The following is a 14452-nucleotide window of genomic DNA, read 5'->3' on the forward strand; positions in this document are numbered from 1 at the left end:
ATTTCTCACCTATTCTATGTGGTCTTCGAGTAGGCGCGTCGGTTGTCCCGTACGCAGTAACACTATCTCGGTTTGTCGACTTTCTCCTGCTCATGAAAGTTACTGGCATAATAATTAGCCAACTTGCCATGCCTCTGCTACATCCTTTGGTTCACGGCTCTTTATTCTTTATTCAGAGCAACCCATTTGGGTTTCCGCCACCCAGAGGACGTGCCTGGTAGGTGTGTGGTCTCCCCCAAGTCTATTACAACAGTTATTCAATTTAGTCAGAGAATCTTGCAGACTTGTAGTGGATTTATTTAGAAGTATAACATCATCCGCATAAAGCAAAGAGCTGACATTTACATCTATATATACATATTCTTCACACACTTCATATCAGTAATTTATGTTATATTACAATGACTGGAAGTTGATCTTTTTGTTAAAATTAAATAATTCTGAGTAATACTTTTGGATAAGTCTGTTTTAACATGGGCCACTCATCTCTAGAAGTAATGTGTTGTATTAGGGGCATCCGGATGTAGTCCAGTAGATTAGTTGTAAAGTAAGTTTACAACTAATTGACAGTCATTTGAAGGTGCAGACAAATGCATGATGGCGATTACAGTTCTTAGAATCTGTGTGTGTGGTATCTTAATTTTCCATGTCCTGTTAGTAGTGTGGTTAAACCTGGACTGAGATATTTTTCCAGCCTGAGTCTGCTTCTGATATGCAAGAATTTTTTTGTTGATCCACTTTTAGATGTTTTTCATTCATCTTCCCACAGGTTGACTTATTTCTTCAATTATTTTTTATACTTTCCCATTTTTTATTTCCCATCCCTCTAGAGAGATTCCAAACCTGATTTCCTGTCTGTTCTATTAATGTTATATGGTTCTGATTTTTTATGACGTCTATAGTATTTCTGCTGTCACTATAAATTGCTGCTGTCTTGATGAGAGGTGTTGGGACAAAGGGGATGTGGTCTAGAGCAGCGTTCTTATATAATGGATTGTCTATAATATAGCCAGCTCCTTTCTCCCTCCATACACACACTGCTGTCACAAGTAACAACCCTTTGAAGTATATTCAGTCATTCTGTTGAACCTGTAATTCATTCTTCCACTTTCCTCTAAAAAGACAAGCAGCTGTTGGATTATGTTCTATTTACTGTCCAATAAACCGATTGCACTTTCATACCATATGCCTTTGTTCTTTTTGTGAGCTTCCTTCGTGCTATTTTTATGGCCACTCAAGCTGTTCAAGAAACACGTGATCATATTCTTAATTTTTCCTTAACCTTTGGTGTGTAGGAATGATTTTATAAATTAAAAAAAAAAAAAAATGCTGCTGGTTTAGTGGTTCGATAGTCTTACATTATTAAACTCACCATAACAACTATGGAGGTATTGAGAATAGCATAATTTGGCCTAGTTTAGTGACTATTCCAGTTAAATGAGGTTGCATGTCATTAGTGTAAAAGGTGTATACGCATAGACAAAATACAAATTTAGACACATTTTTCATTTGTGTAGCATCCATACTAACTTATGGATAAACAATTGTTTTATGGAAAAATATTTGCCATAAAATTTCATTTATATACATATTAAGTATGCATTCAGTTTTTAGCAGTGAAATGACATTGTAGGAATGGATTATGCATAGTTTTTTGCAATTAAACAAAATCAGCACAGGTATTTAGTGCAGATATGGCATTGCTCCTTGCATGAAACAGTTGTATTTCAGTCATCACTTCTAGTGTCTTAGATAGCCACTCATTCAAACCTCAAGAATGTCATCTTCATGACTTTCGTATCTTCTGATTTTCTGCAATTTCCACTTGAAAATCTTCATTTTCATTATAGTATTGAAGACTAAACACTACCATCAATGGATGCAAACTTTTCAGTTTCGCGTGTAGTTTGCATGTAATGGACTGTCATCTTCACTATCAGCTGTATCTGACATGTCCATGATTGAATGCTTAAAACTACAATGAGCAAAACGGTTTTGAGTGGTCTTGCCATTCAAAACATTTCCTCACCAGCTATAAAAACCAAATGTTATATTCAGGCAATAACAATCGGGAAAAGGAGTTGCTATAGTATTCAACAAAGGGAGACGATATCTGGGGTTGATGATTGATAGAAACCTGAAATTTAGGGGGCATATTGCAAAGGTGGTGAAGGTAACACAGAGGATTGCTGCAATTATGAGAAGGACACTGACCTACAGAGATAAAAAGGTTATTCCGTTGTATAAGTCTCTGATCAGACAGAGGAGCCAATTGGACTGAGATGAGTTGGTATTGAAGGACCAGCCACAGTTATGCAATTGGAACTTGAGTAGTTAGACAACATGCGACCATTTTTGTTGACTATTGTTCTCAGATTTGGTCCCCAGGATTTGACGGGAATAAATTAACTGTGGAAAGGTTACAGAGACGGATGACAAACATGGTTTCAGGACTGTACAATTTTGGTTATGAGGATCAGCTGAGGAAATGTGGACCGCAGAGTTTGGTGGATAGAAAGAAAGGTGGTATGATTGAGACTTTTAAACTGTTGAGAGGTGGTTACAGGGGTGACACTGGGGAGTTCTTTCGCTTGGTTGAACAGCGGGAGGGAGTGATGACAAGAAGCCATCCCTGGAAGTTACGAAAGGAAACTGTGAGCAAGAGGGTGAGGAGTGGTTTCTTTGAATGGAGGGTGGTTGAACCGTGGAATGCATTGCCTGATGGAGTGGTGAGAGCGAGAACGGTCAGTGAGTTTAAGGAGTGGTATGATAGACTTTGTGTTTCTTAGGCAGGACCTCCCATGATGAGTCTTTTGACTCCATGGAGGCCTGAATAATAATAATAAATACAAGACCAAATATTTTGAATGGCAGGCAATATCAGGTAGAGTGTGGGCAAATATCAGAATGGGAAACTGGACAGTGAGACTTATTTGTGCCTGTGGTCCCACAGAAGGTTCTACTAAAGTAGAGGTGGAGTAATTTTTTGAGGCTTTAGAGAAAGCAACTGACACAATGAAAAAGGAAAAGTTGGTCCTTGTTAGATCTAAATAGCAGAGTAGGAAATGATTGTCAGACATAAAAATGTTTTGGGAAAATTTGGAGAACAGAGCAAGCTAATAAATAATAATGGCAAATACCTGTTGCATTTCTGCTCAGAACATGGACTGGTTATTACTAACAGCATGTTCCAACATAAAAATGTACACAAATTCACATGGAGAGAAGAGGCAAGGAATAAGAAACGTCTCATTGACCTAAGTGTATCAATTATTTGAAATTGGAATTGATCACTGTTTAGTCTTGAGCAGGATAAAATTGAATTTCATATTAAAAAGAAAAACATTTAAGAAAGTTTTAAAGCGAATGAAAGTTGAGCAGCTTTCAGATGTGAACTGTACGATGCGAGCTCTCATAGTATGCATATATAAAAAGAGAAATAAAACTGAATGTGAGAATTTCAGAGCTATTTCCCTACTGAGTGTACCTGGTAAGATTTGTGCAAGTATACTTGAGAAACAGTTGAGAAGGATTGTGGAAGAGAAGCTTGGTGAAGAACAAGCTGTTGTCAGGTCAGATAGATACTATCAGGATCAGATTTTCACTTTACAATAAATAGTTGAGGAATCATGCGAATATAACAAAGATCTGTATTTAATTGGAAGTTTTTCGACTTGGTTATACTATAAATTAAAGATACCAAGAAATTATATACTTGATTTAGTCCTTTATCCAAATGTAAGCAAACGAGTTTGCTCCTGAACTATTTTCAGGACTGGGAAAACTTGTATAAAGAACCTAAGATTTCACATCACTTGCTTTAGTATCCCAAAATGCATCTCCTTGCAGACATGTATAATGATATGAATTATGGGAAGGGTCAATAACCAAAAATGGTTTTGACCTTTATTGAGAGCCAGACCCAGAGGTGATAACTGAGGTTGAAGTAATGCAGAGGTCATATTTTCATATACGATAGCCAAAAGGTGTCACGGCTTATTATTAAAATACTCTGGATTAGAGAAAGTTGTTCGAAGTTTTTTCACTTGGTTATACCATATAGTTGCCCCAGTCCAGAAAAAAGACCCAGAGTAGATGAAGATATAGGTGGATTGATACAGTAAAAAAAAATATATATATATATAAGATCTGATAATGGAGTGTTGACAGGTAACAGATTGATTTTGAGGAAAATTGTGGATAAGTTAGTAATGATAGTTTTTCATGTAGAGTACTACATATCCTATACACCCCTTGAGGGTACATGTCATGAATTTGATGATCTATCAGCCATAAACTGCACTGCATGTGAAAGATTAACTTTTGTGCTGACTTCAACACTTGCCAAGAATCAGTATGTTGGTTGAGTGGTTAGCATATATGCTCTCCAGCCAAAAAGCTGCGGGCTTGAATATTGCTATGAGCATGGATGTTTGTGATTGTCTGTGAAAATAGTAGTGGTGGTGGGGGGGCAGTTGGTGGATTTAGTGATGGAGAGTTGTAGAGTAGGTACATTCCCTCAAGTCTTTGGACTCCTTGGAGGTATCATGCAATAATAATAATAATTTCATGTAGCAACTTGAAATCCCGTTCTTTAGGAATTCGGATACTAGTCGTGTTTTTGTTGGCAAATTTTACCACCTACAGAAAAAAAGAATTGCCCGACAAAGCCATGCCGAGTATGTACACGAAACAAACAATGATGCAAAACACATTATTATTGTCCTATTTGCCAGGAAAAACCACCATTGTGCGTGGAAAATTGTTTTAAAGTGTATCACTCATAATTTGAATAAATTGGTTTTTATTTTATTGATTTTATTAGTTTTAATTTGATTTACAAATTACAGGTTAACTCATGCTTGCATAGGGGGTCAGTAATCGACATGAGTATATTCGTAGTTGGCTTCTGAGGCACATATACTATATTTTAGAAGTGTATATCACTTGGTGTTAAAATCTTTATACATTCTTAATATGATACTTCAGAGTGCACATGTTCTTATACTTTGTTTATGCAGCATGAATTAAGATGTGTCTGCCAGTTCTTTCACTTAACACTTTTGCATATAAAGTTAAATCAATATACAAGTTGTAGAAAATTGCTGGATTTCAGGTGTAATATGTCATTTTAAAATTTTGAAACTAATTTTTTGAAATGCAAATGGAGGACTGTGTGCTTGCAGTTGTAAATCTAGATATAATATTAGTTACATAATTTGGAAATCCTAATTTAGAGATCAAATGTGGTACTTTGTTTTTAAGCCACTTCATATTTCCAATATGCAGAGTGATTATCTTGCATCACAGTAAGAATAGATGTGCTAAGCAATTGCTTCTTGAGTTTTAATGGAAGTGAACAATGATCATGAAGTCTATAAAAAAAAAGTCGCTGCACAAACTACACAGTGGAAACTAGTCCATTCCGTATTACATGTGTACTAAGGATTGGCACAAATTTGCAAAATCAGAACAGTCTGTGGACAAAAGCAGTATGCCATATGGTGAGAAGTAGCATATTTCTTTGAAGGATTTGCTATTAGTAAGAATTGTAAGAAAAATATTTCCAAGAAAAATTGGATAAGAATTTGCCTTTCATTGGTCAGAGGTATATCATTCATTCTATGAAAGTGTCTGTATGCCTTACTTCTTGGCAATATTTGAAATATTAACTTTGTTAATTTGCTTTTAATTATTTAAAAAAAATTTTTTTTTTATTTTTTAGGCTTATAGGAAACTAGCCAAGGAATATCATCCAGACAAGAATCCAGAACAGGGTGAAAAGGTAAATTTATAATGTTTAAAAAAAGTATAGTATAATACATGTATGAGAATACCTGCAATATAAGTAATTTTTGTTTTTTATTAATTTGTGTAAAAAAAAAAAATACATTTTGGTAACATTTAGTATTATATACTGCAATACCCCAGTTATCACTCAGGTTACATTCTCAGAGCACATTGAGCAATTGGTGAATGATATGGAAGAAGAGCTCTCAAATAAAGATCTTATAGAGCTAGAAGTACAGAGATGTTGCAGGAGAGGAGAAGAAAGAAAAAAAAAACAGAATAAGAAACATGCTTTTGCCTCTGTTAAGAAGGCGATGTGATTTTTTGAGGAAGTGTACTGCAATGCAGAGAGATTAAGCAAAGTAGAAGAATGAAGCAAGCTGCAATTGCTTGCTATAGATAAATTTACATAGAAAGGAAAACTGCAGAATGAGTTGGACATAATGTACAAAATTATAAAACCCACTGCTGCTTTCACTTCACTCCTAGAATGAGCTTAAACCTTCTGCAAGTTATGCATTGGGTGAACTTTCCTCAGAATGCTTTATTGCAATTCTTGAATTTTAAGGATTTGCTTGTGGATGACCTAGCTGCTTCTGCTTCCTTCAATGAATTGTCTAATTAATAAGCAGCAGTTGTGAAGATTAGCAAAACAAGTGTTCTCTGCCAAGTTGGCAGGAAAAAGACCAAGATGTAGATGGATTGATACAGTAAAAAGTGTCTTAGAAGACAGAAATATAAGATCTGATAATTTTAGAGTCTTGACAGGTAACAGATTGATTTGGAGGAAAATTGTACGTTTTTCATCTAGTACTATCATATCCTGTACACCCCTTGAGGGTACATGTCAGGAATTTGATGAGCTGTCAGTCATAAACTACACTGTATGTAAAAGATTAACTTTTGTGCTGACCTGGTTGGCCGAGTGGTTAGCATATCTGCTCTCCAGCCAAAAGACTGCGAGCTCGAATCCCACCATGAGCATGGATATTTGTGATTATCTGTGAAAATACTAGTTTTCTCATTTCTTTTAGCTCCAGTCTTTGATCATCTGTTATTTCTAAACCAAATGCTCAGATCCACAAATAAAAATTGGTGTGAACATTGTCTTGTATCATGGTAGTTTAGTCTTTTGGTTGATTTCTCTCTTACTCCATACAAACCTATTTAACTGGCTCCCCATCAACATTCTTCTGTTTATTTCTAAATTTAGTTTGCAAAATATTTTTTGCATACTAAAATTGCTGAAATATTTTTCATGTTCTATAAATACTCCATTGAGAATGTAGTTTTCTTCTGAATCATCCTGAAGTGTCAGGATACAGCTTTTGCAGTGTCTTAATCAGCATTTGCACTCTCATCTATTATTTTGTGTGTTGTAAATATGACTGATGTTTAATTGGCAAGCCAGCCTTTTATTTTTCTCTGAAAGATTCATTGCCACTGCCTTTTTATCTCATTAGACTGTTTAATCACAAAAAATGCTGCTTGTGAGAGGAATGTTTTTTCATTTAACTCAACCCACACTGTGAGAGCAACTGTTTCATTTCTTCAATCATAGGATCATGGGTATGTAAGAGTTGTAGTTTTTTCTTGCAGTTTCTATTGCTCAATTTTGTCATTGTTTTTCATGATTTGTTACAGTGTATGGGTGTTAGGTAATTAATTGCCTGCAAACAGTAAAACATGATTGCCCACCCTCTGTTCTTCTAACTTTCATCTTTTGTCCTTTGTTTAAAAATTATGGAAACAACTACCATGTTATAGTAAAACTCCAGTTAAATATAAACCTTGATAATCATTGGACATCTCGACCTTCACATCAAAGTCATCATCTGGAGTGTGTGAGTGCATGTGCACACACTTTGTGTGTGTGTATATATATATACACATAATAAATTTAGTTTAATCCTTTATCCAAGTGTGAGCAAACAAAGTTTGCGCTTGAAAGTATCTTCAGGACTGGGGTAAGGTAGTGCAACATCGGGCAACTCGTTGCAAAGGTGGAGCGAGCTATCAACACTCCTATCTCAGCATCTCCCATAATGCAAAACACATATGTATAATGTTATGCATTAAGGGAAGGGCCACTACCCAGACTAGTTTCGACCTTTATTGAGGTCTCTTCAGTGGGAGCCAGGCCCAAGTGGATATACCAGGCAGAAGCATTAGCAAGGTCATCTCTACCTATAGGAGTTGCCAAAATGTTTCAACGTGATTTAGAAAGTAACAATTTTAAGTATTTCCCAAAAGTGCAAATTTTGTTTTAACGAAACCAGTTCCAAAAATCATGAACAACATATCAACCAGTCTATTGAAGTTCTAGTCAGTAACTGAGCAGTTTTCTTCTAGATTTGAGCAATTTCGAATGTTGGAACAAACAATCCAATTCATAAAGTATCCTGATGAAACAGAATTCATGGATCTTAAATTAGACAGCTTTGAGTGGTTGGATTTAAAAGATCTAGAAATGCAACTAGCCGACTTCCAGTGTAATCCTATCTGGAAAAGAAAGTTTATTGCTCTTAGAAATGAATTAGAAGAACTTGAGCGGGAACGTCTGCATGATACCGCGTGTGGAATAGCCTTCCCGAAAACTTTCATGCTCTTAAAATCTTTGCTAAAGCTCTTCTGACAATTTTCTCTTCTACATGCTCTTGTGAAACTCTATTTTCTGCCTTAAATAATATCAAATCGAAAGGGAGAAATAGTAGATTGAGCAATGATTTGAGCACTGCCTATGTAGCATTAAAATGTACACCCTATAGTCCTTCTATAAAGCAACTTTCTACCAGTACTCAGCAACAGAAAAGTCTTTAAATGTAATGTTAGTTTGTAATTTCACTTTATTAAATTAATTGTATAATATGAATTCATAGATTTTATATCAATCCTATTAAATAAATAGCCTAATATGATATAAGTCACTATTTATGATTATGTAGTTAAATTTATAATGCATGTATGCAAGTGGCACATCAACAATGTCAATATTTAAAAAAAAAAAAGATCTGATACGCCTGGGTAAAAAGGTTCGCCATCACTGCCCTAAGCTAAGGGCGATGTTCATGACTGTAATCCGTGTGTGTTCACGGGAGGCCTGTTTGCAGGATGAACTGATAAAGGTGACATGAAAACTAGTGAAAAATATATACTTGATGTATGGAGTAATTGCTAAATGAAACAATCAGTGACAGCACAATAGTAAAAAAACACTCATCAGGCATGCAATCAGGAATACATATCCATAGTTAAAGTAGAAAAAGCCATCAAAAGCCTAAAATGTGGAAAGGCAGTTCAAGTAGATATTTGGCCATAAATGCAAATGTATGAAAGTATAATAAAGCATAAAAGTCGTACAGTACTGCACTACATAGTTCATAAGGCCTGAACAGAGAGATGAATTCCAGATGATTAGAGTAGAGCTCTCATAGTACCCATATATAAAACAGGAAATAATAATAAATGAGAGAATTACAGAGGTATTTTCATACTGAGTGTTCATACAAGTATTCTTGAGAAATGGTTTGAGGAGGATTTGTGGAAGGGAAGTTTGGTGAAGAACAAGCTGTATTTGGGATCAGATTTTCACTTCATGATAAATAGTTGAGAAATCATGGGAATATAACAGAGATCTGTATTTAAGTTTTGTAGATCTGGAAAAGACATGACAGGGTGCTAAGAGAAAAACTAATTAAAAACGCTACACTTGTATGGTGTCAATGGAGCATTATATCAAGCACTACGTAGTCTTTCAATTATAAGTCAGCAATTAGAATTGAAGTACAGGAAGATGGTTTTATGTTAATTCTAATGTCTGACAAGGATGTGCATTATCCCCTCTGTTATCTATATGGATCACATTATGAAGAACAAAGGTTGCTCATCACTGACATAGATGATGAATAACTGTGGTGATAATGTACATTTTTGTTTCACACCTGATTTTACATCAAACAACCTTATACATCCTTCAGTCTTAAATATTCATGACTTAAACACAGACTTTGCATTACTTCATATAGTGTCCATTTACACCACATAATTATAACATTCTGAATGGGTTTTCTCTTGGCATCTATGTGACTTTAAGATCTTTGAAAAAAAATATAAATAAAAAAAAACTGAAATGCCAGTTCTTGTTGTTTACACTTCTGAATTGCATTCCTCTTGACTATTTTCTAGCACTGTTCTTTTACTTTGCATGATATATATGTATACAACTTGATTTCCCATATACCAGTTTTGTTAATTCTAGTATGTATTTCCATATTTGCTATGACATTGTGCCTGAAAGACTGAATCTTCCCTCAGAATGCACTTGGTTTTCTACATATTTTCATACTTTTGGTGTTTTTATTTTTAATTTATTGCCATATTTTTATAGCAGTTATTCAGTTAAGGAACTAGTACCGGATTTCTTTAGAAGTATAGCAACATCTGCATAAATTAAAGTTCCGAAATTAATATCTTCAATTTTTAATATCAGGTTTAATGCCACTTACCTTCATGATGTGATTTGTATAGATGATGAATAACAGGGAAATATTGTGCACAAACCTATCAAACTATCCCCTTCAATTCTAACTGCTGAATTGACTTAAATATAGGCCACGTATATCACTTGGTACAATGTCTCATTTACACCATATAATTGTGGTGTTTTGAACAGCATTTCTCTTGGAACCTTGTCATATGCCTTTTCCAGATCTACAAAAGTTAAATACAAATACATGTTATATTCCCATGATTTGAACTATCTGTGTTAAGTGGAAATTTGATTTTGACTACACCTGTTTGGCTTGAACCAGCTTGTTCTTTAAGCTTCTTTTGGACAATATTTCTTGGCTTCTTCCCAGGTATTCTTGCATAAATCTTTCCTTTTTAGTATAATAGGTACTATAAGAGTTCTCCAGTTATCTGGAATTCAACCTTCTGACCATGGCTTTTGGATCATACAACCATTGAAAAACTTTTATACCCATATACTTGAGCATTTCTGGTCAAATATCATTTACTCTAGCTGTCTTCCTGTATTTCTGGATTTTTAATGATTTTTCTACCTCATGTATAGATTGTCTTGCTTTCCTGCTGAATATTTCTGCTACTGTTTCTGTTACTCTTCATTAGTCTTTCAAAAGTTACTCCAAACATCTAGGCTATCTTATCTTCATTTCTCATGTAACCTTAAAAGGCAGAGAGGTAACATCTGCTGTTTTCTTTTACAGCAGTTTTACCTCTGTTTCTGAACTTTTTCAGCAGCTTTTATGACATTTTGTTGACTTCCTGATATTTGTCTTTTATATGTCTTCCCAAGATATTTAGCTACTTTTATATACTGCTTTGCTTTCTTACGTTTTTCTCTTTCTCTCATAACACAAGCTTTGATGTACTTGCTAGAAACTTTTCATGTGCTTTCTTCTTTCCTTTACTGCCTCTTTAACTTCTTGAGTCCTTCATGAAGTTTTTTTTTTTTGTTTGTTTGTTTCCCTATGCTTCTTCCCAACCTAATCCTTTGGCTGAATCGCAATTTTCTTCAGTCTGCCATTGTCTCTCCAAGGTTTGGTTATTGTTTTCAAACTCCTTTGTTTTTCTTCCAGTAATATCTGTATATTAAGTCCTTTAGAGTTCACCTCTAAAAACTGCCAACTCGTTGAATTGGAGATAATTTTATATTTTTAATCCCCTGTACACCATATCCTAAAGTAGTATGAAGATGTCAACTTCATAGTTCATTAACTTTTTTTTTCTTATGTGTGTGTGTGTGCACATCTTTATGTTGGGGCATGGTATTAGTAACGACTAGTAAAATCCAGCAGCTAATTATTATCTGTGCTCTTTTTTCCACATTTTCCCAAACCATTTGTCTTATTTCATTTTTGCCTGTGCTATTTAAATCAACAAGGAGTACCTTTTGTTAGCTGCCTTCTCTAATGACTCAGATAATTTCTTCACTCTTCTTTAGTAGAACCTTCTGTGTGACCAGGGGTACAAATGAAGCCTTGTTCATTTCCATATTTTGATATTGCCTGAATATAGATATCCTCTTGCATTTGTTATTTATGGCAGTAACACCAGTAATGTCAGCTTGGTACTTCTCTAATTCCTTTGCCATTTCCACTTTTCCATTGATATTTCTTATATTGACAGTGTCTGTCTTGAATTCTGCTGATGCTGACTTGCTGAAGTTTATTCTAATAGTTGATTTTCATTGTTTGCCCAATTCCCTGTCAAGTTTGACTGGGCAGTACTCTAACCAACGTGAAATTCCATCATGTTGTGTCATCTTGTTTATTTAATCTAGTAAGAATACAATTTTGTCAGCTAAATCCCCATTTGCCAGCCCATCCTTGTTTGTTCAATATTCAGGTAGATACGTACTAATGAGTGCACCATGAGGTGAGGATTAGACAAAGTACTAATCATTTGGAGTTTTCCCTGTTATTTGTTTAGGATTCTTAAATGATTCCTTTTTATTTTTTTTCCTACAAAAAGAGAAATTATTGTTATTACTTGACACCTCCAAGGAATCCAAAGACTCATTGAGGGAGGACACCTACTCTACAACTGCTTCATCTACACTAACGTCATCTGTATAGCACTAACTTGCCCCCACCACCACCACTGGTATTTTCACAGACAATTGCAAACATCCATGCCTACAGTGGGATTTTAACCTGCAGTCTCTTGGCCAGAGAGCAGGTATGCTAGCCACTCAGCCAACCAGGCTGGCATAAATAAGATGCAATAAAGATGTCCCAAGTCATGTAAGAAACATGCCTCCATAGAATAGTTATGGTGTGACATTTGCGTTTTGGAAGGAAAGACCTGGTTTGGATCCTGTCCAGGATGTGAAAAAAAAATATATATATATATATATATATATTAGAAAACCATAGAAATGCCACAAAATAGGAAGCATTGCATTGTCCAGAATGGTCAGATACCTTTCAGTGTTCGTGGTACCACAATTAATTAGCATATGATGATACAGTGGCCTTGAGTCAAATGGATAGTATGGCACCATCTTATGAAACCAACATGAAGCTAAGCTATCAGTTATAATGTATATTTGTCTAGTAATTGCATGTTTTCTCCTGGCCAGTTTGCCTGTTCTGAGGCGAACCTGAGTTTCTGGGGTTAAAAATTCTACTTTCATATGAGACTGGCTAACTCACCTTTCGTCTATAGAGGCCAGATAAAGGTTCCTCAAGTCATGGACGGGAATCGAATCTAGGTCTTTTTGACCATCTTCTATATCGATTGAGTATAGAGGCTCTTGTGGTACCAAAAATAGAGTTCTGAGGCCAAAGCAGGACCTCCTGGGAGATTTTAATGTCCACAACACTAGCTGGCTTTCCTCCTCCAGTTGTACAGATCTTGCAGGCAGAAATGCTGAAACATTTGCCATCACTACGACCTTACACAACTTGTCCAGATTCCAACCAGAATACCAGATAACCCAAACCACTCCCCAAATACCCTAGATCTCTTCCTCACCAATGACCCCCTCCAAATACACTGTGAAAGTAGTGAGCCCCCTGGGCAATTCTGACCACAACTTAGTGCTCATTTCCTCCCCCATGCAACAACATTTACGCAGACTACTCCCATACAAGAGTAGTTTGGCACTATAATAGCGCCAAGTGGGACAGCCTCTGCAACTTCTATGCCCATTCCCATGGTTGGACTATTGCTTCTGGCCTTCCAACCCAAACATATGCACCGAGCTTATTACCAAAGTAATCCTCACCGGCGTGAATACATACATTCCACACAGCACTCTGAACTGCCATTCCCTAACGAAACCCTGGTTCTCCAAAAGATGTGCCAAGGCTGTAGAGATGAAACACCAGACATACTACCACTGGCTGAAATCAAGAACCTCATCCTTCTTCAAAGCTTACACCAAAGTCTGTAATAGATGCAAAAAAAAAAAAAAAAAAACCCACAATCAACGCTTCCAAAACAGAGTTCGAAAGAGCAAAAAGCAGGAAACTAGCAGCCTGTCCAACATTATTCCCACCCATATCATACCCAGATGGCTGTACTGCATCATCACCCACAGAAAAAGCTAATCTTCTGGCTTCATACTTTGCTTCCCAAGAAGGGTGACAAGTCACTGCCATCCAATTATCGCCCTATCTCGATAACCTCAGTCCTGTCAAAAATAATGGAAAAAATCATCAATTCCTAACTCCTACACTATCTTGAAGACACTTGCCAAATAAATGACCGCCAGTATGGTTTCTGCCACTGCTGATCAACAGATCTACTTGCATACGTCATCCATCTCTGGGCAAATGCTATGGAAAGGTTTGGCGAATTTCAAGTGGTTGCACTAGATATTTCCAAATCCTTTGACCGTGTCTGACACAAAGGCCTACTAGGCAAACTACCATCATTCGGTCTGGTCTGACCCAGGACTTCTGTAGTTGGATTGCCAGCTTTCTGTCTGGACACTATAGGGAGTTGTCCACCAGCACACTGTGTGATGGTGGACAACTCCCTATCTTCTCACCACTCAATTAATGCTGGGATCCCACAAGGTTCCGTCCTCTCACCAACCCTCTTCCTGCTATATTTTAATGACCTACTGCAATTGACCTCCAACCCAATACAGTTTTGCAGTAGACAGCACACTACACTCCTCGCTTGCATT

General features: G+C 36.1%; 1 protein-coding gene across 1 annotated transcript in view; it reads left to right on the forward strand.

The window, feature by feature from the left end:
- Positions 1–14452, forward strand: part of LOC150103469 (dnaJ homolog subfamily A member 2-like) — a 138068-nt gene that overhangs the window by 38728 nt on the left and 84888 nt on the right. Inside the window, exon 2 of the mRNA XM_090398213.1 lies at positions 5726–5785. Coding sequence (XP_090254339.1) covers positions 5726–5785 — 60 coding nt within the window. The remainder of the gene's footprint in view (positions 1–5725; positions 5786–14452) is intronic.

This window comes from Typopeltis vanoorti, chromosome 9, assembly GCF_054136105.1.
Source record: "Typopeltis vanoorti isolate ZY-2024b chromosome 9, IOZ_Tvanoo_1.0, whole genome shotgun sequence".
NCBI classification, from domain to species: Eukaryota; Metazoa; Arthropoda; class Arachnida; order Uropygi; family Thelyphonidae; genus Typopeltis; species Typopeltis vanoorti.